We start from the raw sequence: 5,472 nt of genomic DNA, 5'->3' as shown, positions 1-5,472 counted from the left end.
AAAAGGAAAAAAAAAAGATTACAGCAAGATATTGAAACTTTATATCTAACAAATTAAGTATTGTTAGAAAAATACCAAATAAAATCATAATCGATTAAGAGTTTTGTTTGAAATACAACAAGAGAAAAGGCATTCTCTGTGACTTTCATTTTGTAAAAGACCATGAAAGATATGAACAAATTGAACATGCATCTTGAAAGACCTTAGCAGATATTGGCTGGCTTTTGAAAAACAAGTGTGTTAATTATCTTCTTTTTTAGATGGTTTGAAAGAGAAGTAGAATTTCAAAGCTTGGAAGTTTCTAGTTGATTTATAAACTTAAATATTTTAATTATTAAATTAATTTGTGATTTTGGACTAGTAATATATTTAGTTTTATTTGACTTTGAGTTTAATTAATTTTTAATTCTAAATATTTCTTTTTTTAATAAAGTATTATTTTAAGTCTAATTTATTAATTAATCGGAGTTAAGATGTATGCCCATAAAATATAATGTGTTGTCACGAAAAATAAGTGTTTCTAAAAATAAAAAAAAAACCGGTTTGGGCATGCTAAATGTAGAAGCAGCAAAGATTAATATTATATGAGAACTCAAGAAACGCCAAACTTAAAACTCCAAAAGGGTCGCTTGATAAGAAACCTGTCTCTAATTCGTCCAATCCAGGATAATAAGGCAGCAGCACCAATAACCTTGGTCTTCCCTGTCTGGTGCGCAGGAGATTCAAGTCACTGAGTTAGCTAGGTTAAATTCGTAACTCACAGAGTCAACCTCATTGACAAACCAAAAATGAAAAACTACAGAAGAAAATAGTTGAGGCAAGAAAAAATGGATGGCCATTTATACTTCATGCTCAAAAGTAAACAGAGCAGTAATAAAATGGAAAAGTACAAATGGGACTCGATCCAGTGAACAAGGCACCCGGCTACCTGCTTCTTGCCATTCTATTATTTACTAGCTTATGTTACAGAGTCGATACAGGAAATATGCTACAATGGAGCATAGCCAATAATAGCTCCAAAGATCTTGATTTCCTTTTCAGCACGAACTCTGTAAGATGTTTTTGCGGTAGCTCGATTCTTACATTTAATAAAACTGACCTTGTCGCCAGTTTTAAGTTTCTTGCTGTTGATGAATGCCTTCCAACCCCGTGTAAGGACTGGCTTCGGGTGCCCTCTCCGGCGGACGGAGCACAAAAAGGCCCAGGCTTCACCTCCCTCATCTCTAGCTTCAAACTTTACGGCATGGCCCCCGTCGAATGATGGAAGAGATTTGAGAAACTTGATAGGCACTGTCAGTCTCTTATTAACATCAGTCTTGCTGAGGATCTTTGAGAAACTTGCCATTTCCTAGGGCAAACGGAAACGGAAAGGATGCTAATAAAATGTGCTGTGTTTTTCTTGTCTGTGCATTTATAGACCTCAGATAAGTTCCATCTCCACGTCAGATGATCACATAATTTTCTTTTCTTTTCTTTTTTCTTTTAATTTGTTGAATACACCCACCCACAGGATTCATCCAATAGTTGGTCGTGGGATCTTGCGCCCCATCGGGCGATGTTGGCAACAAACCGAACAAGATCTCACGATGGGAAACTTCATATGTTTATTCCATTAATCATATACGGTCCAATCGTTTAATTTGTTAATTAACGAATCACAATATTAATATTGTACTTAATAGATACTCTATTTTTAAAACAAAGAATGCACGTGCAACTATGCTAGCAAAATCCATCTTGTTATCTTAACCCATCTTTTCTTCGACATTGATTACATTTGGACCACTAACCATTTAAAGCAACCGCTGCCGTATGTGCATGTTGTCTACTGTTTGAACAGCCTCAAGCTCAGTTTTTTGAAATATTTTTTATTAAAAAATTATTTTTAAAAAAACTTATTTTTAATATTAACACATTAAAATTATTTAAAAATATAAAAATATTTTTAAATAAAATATTTTTTTAAAAAAAACTTAATTTTAAATTACCTTTTAAAAGAGGAAGACATGCGATTTTGTAATGGGAGTTTTTTTAATTTAAATTCATCAAATTAATATAATAAAATGAGGTGTTTTTAAAATTATTTGAAAATTAATCCTTCAGTATAAAGATATTATAATTGTATAATTAAAAAAGGATCCTATTTTTTTATTTAACTGATCTAAAATTTAATTAATTCACATGAGCTACAGTTTTTCTGAAAACGCATTTAACTCTATTTTTGTCAACATCAATTAAAAAATATTTTATGAGATAGAATATTTTTCATAATATTTATTAATTATTATTATTTTAAAATAAAATAATATAATTTTCACGCTTTTAAAGTTTGATAATTTTATAATAATCCTTTAGCTTAACTAGTCTATGAATTAAACTAATTATATAAGCTCTGTTTGTTTGCACGAAAGTTATTTCTTTTTAGAAAGTAAATTCCTGAAAAGTAAATTATTTTTTGATGTTTGGTAGTGTTATGGAAAATAAACTGGAAAATATTTTTCAGTATTTAATTATGTTATGAAAAATAAACTGAAATATAATTTATTAATGTTTTATTTTCTCAAGTTTATTAAAATAATGAGAAACAAATCTTACAAATTAAAAAGTTGAATGAGAATGAAATTAAAAAATATATAATTTCATAAATTATCTCAAATAAAATAAATAAATAATAATCAAAATAATAAAGATAAAATATAAAAAAATATGAAAAAATTAAAATAATAATAATTAATATTTTATAAAGTATTTCAAATAAAATAAGTAACAATTAAAAGAATGAGAACCAGATTTGATAGATAAAAATTTCAATAAAAAAATAATACGAGAAAAACAAATAACAATTATAAAAATAAGGATCAAAGTTAATATAAAAATTAAATTTTAAGAAATAAATTTAAAAAATAAATATTCAAAACAAAATATATATAGCAATTAAAAGTTTGAGGATCAAATTTGATATAATCAGCAAATAATGACATTTCTAAATTTTTCACAACTTCCAGAAAGTGTTTTCCGTCCAAATTTTCAGGAAAACACTTTTCTAAAAATCAAGCTAAATTTTTCTTTGACTGAAAAGTTTTTTCTGTTGACCAACTTTTCTAATGGAAAATAAACACAAAAAAGTTTGAAAAATGATTTCCTGAAAACCACTTTCCAAAAAACAAACATAGTAAAAAAGAAAAATACTTTCTTGAAAATCAAGCCAAATTTTTCTGACTTAAGAGTAGTTTTCGTTGATTAGAAAGTATTTTTCATTGACAGGAAAGTGTTTTCTGTTGACCAATTTTTCTAATAGCAAACAAACACGGAAAAGTCTGAAAAGTAATTTTCTAAAAGCTATTTTTAAAGAACAAAGATGGCCATAAATTGATTGACCATTTCACAAAAAAAATCATAATTTTATGAATATTTTAAAAAATATATATATTATAAGTTAAAATATATATTTTTATTCAACTTAAAGACCAAAAAATATATTCAAATTAAAATCTAAAAAAATATTCTTCACATAATAATTGTTTTCTAATTTTTAATGTTAATTAATCTATTGATTTACCTTATCATAATAAACCAGCCGATTCATTCTAAATTTAATTGGTGTTACTGTTGTGAATTAAAATTTTATTGTAATTACCCATCAAAATATTTAATTAATATCATAATTTTAAAAAATGAAATTTAATTAAATATGACGTTCAGAACCGTGATGTCATTTCACTAAACTTTTAGCTGCTACTTTAATTCACCATTTCTTATTATTTTATATATCAATTTCCCAATCCGTCCAATTTATTGTCAGCTGGATAAAAGGGTGAAGGTATATAGTGTGACAATGGTCTACGATAGCTGTAACCAATCGATTGTTTTTCTCCATGGGATTATCAAGGAACAGTAGATGTGATGTGATCCATCATGGGCCCTACTTTTATGATTTAATTTGTTTTTGGATATATCAAGAAATGAGTTGTTACAAACATGGATTTAAAACCCGGTTCGGCAGATGGACCTGAAACCTGACTGATCTAGGTTTGAAATCAGATTGGCTTTAAAAAAATTAGTTAGGATTTAGCCTAATAAAACCCGGTTCACCTGGGATCCAGATGACTCGTGTAAACCCAGCTGAGATCCGGGTATATAGATATAAAGATATATAAGTAAAACTACGTCGTTTGACCTTTTACTGTAAAACTGAACGATGAAGACAGAAACGAAAAAACCTAGTCTCTTAAATCTGCAATCCACCACTTTCAATTCTCATCTCCCAACAGAATTTACCTTCTCATAACAACACAGAAGCAGCAGCAACAACCAGACCCGAATTCCCAGCAGGTCAGATTAAGATAATCTCGACAAAGACATCAACAAAGTCAATCCAGATGCTCTTTTCATCGTCTCCAGCTCCATCGAGTTGTTTCTCCGAGAATCAGCTGAAACTGCAATCAAGAACAGCTGAAGCTAAAGACTGTGAAACTCGACCACGTTCAAGTCGCTGTTAAAAGGCACCACCCTTTTAGGATCTCTTCCTCTGCCAATTCAATCACCAGAGAAGTCTACTGTACATACTTTAAAATATCAAGTTTTATAAACTGATTTTGTTAATTTATTTTAGAATTCCAATAAAAATTATTACGTTTCAAACTTCCAGTAGAATAGAAGAATCAAAGCTTCTTGAATTAAATATGAATTTATTCGATACAGTAAACATCCTCTGTCCTTGCATCTTTCTTCCTTTCTTTATGTAAGATATTCCTTGATTTCTAGAGTTGATATTGTTGGTTCCCAACAGTTGCGTTGGATTTTTGTTTTGGTTTGACAGGCTTAATCTATTTAATTCATGATCATTATATCAAATTAATCATCCAATTGAGTTTAAAATTATAAAGAATTTATAAGCATTTTTCATTTATTTTAATTTACGACTTTCCTAGTCCTGTGGTGTTGAGTAATTATTTAATTTTTTTTTTTTTATTGTCTAAACTTCATATTAGCTTCTTCTTTTTTAAAGATATTCTCTATTATTTAATGGTATCAAAAATAAATAAATAAATAAATAAAATTAAAAAAATATTATATTATTTGATGCATTTTAAATAAAAAATATTTAATAGCCTCGTGTGCTCACACGAAAATGATGGAAGACAAGCTCCAGCAGATTGGAAACTTCATATGTTAATTTATTCCTTTAAAGTATATACGATCCAATCGTTTAATTTGTTAATTAACAAATCACCTATCCATTTATATTAACAATATTAATATTGTACTTCATTGATACTATATTTTTAAAACAAATATTGCATTAGAAACTATGCTAGCAAATTCCATCTTGTTATCTTGCCCATCTTTTCTTCGACAACGATTGAATTTGGGCCTATAACAACCGCTGTCATACATGCACATTGTCTATTGTTTGAACAGCCTCAAGCTCAGTAAGAGAAAATAATAGTGGTGTTTATAAGAATAGTAGTA

The 5,472-nt window shown here is 28.3% G+C and overlaps 1 protein-coding gene across 1 annotated transcript; it reads right to left on the bottom strand.

Moving 5' to 3' along the window:
• Nucleotides 1–988: 988 nt before the first annotated feature.
• LOC105116399 (B3 domain-containing transcription factor NGA4-like) lies at nucleotides 989–1,345 on the bottom strand. The gene has a single exon (XM_011013747.1). It carries the CDS (start codon nucleotides 1,343–1,345, stop codon nucleotides 989–991), a length of 357 nt encoding a protein of 118 aa, XP_011012049.1.
• Between the last annotated feature and the right edge of the window lie 4,127 nt (nucleotides 1,346–5,472).

This window comes from Populus euphratica, unplaced genomic scaffold (assembly GCF_000495115.2).
Source record: "Populus euphratica unplaced genomic scaffold, PopEup_1.0 scaffold932.1, whole genome shotgun sequence".
Classification (NCBI taxonomy): Eukaryota; Viridiplantae; Streptophyta; class Magnoliopsida; order Malpighiales; family Salicaceae; genus Populus; species Populus euphratica.
Note: the sequence above shows the minus strand (reverse complement) of the source record. Positions and strands in the feature narration are given on the sequence as shown.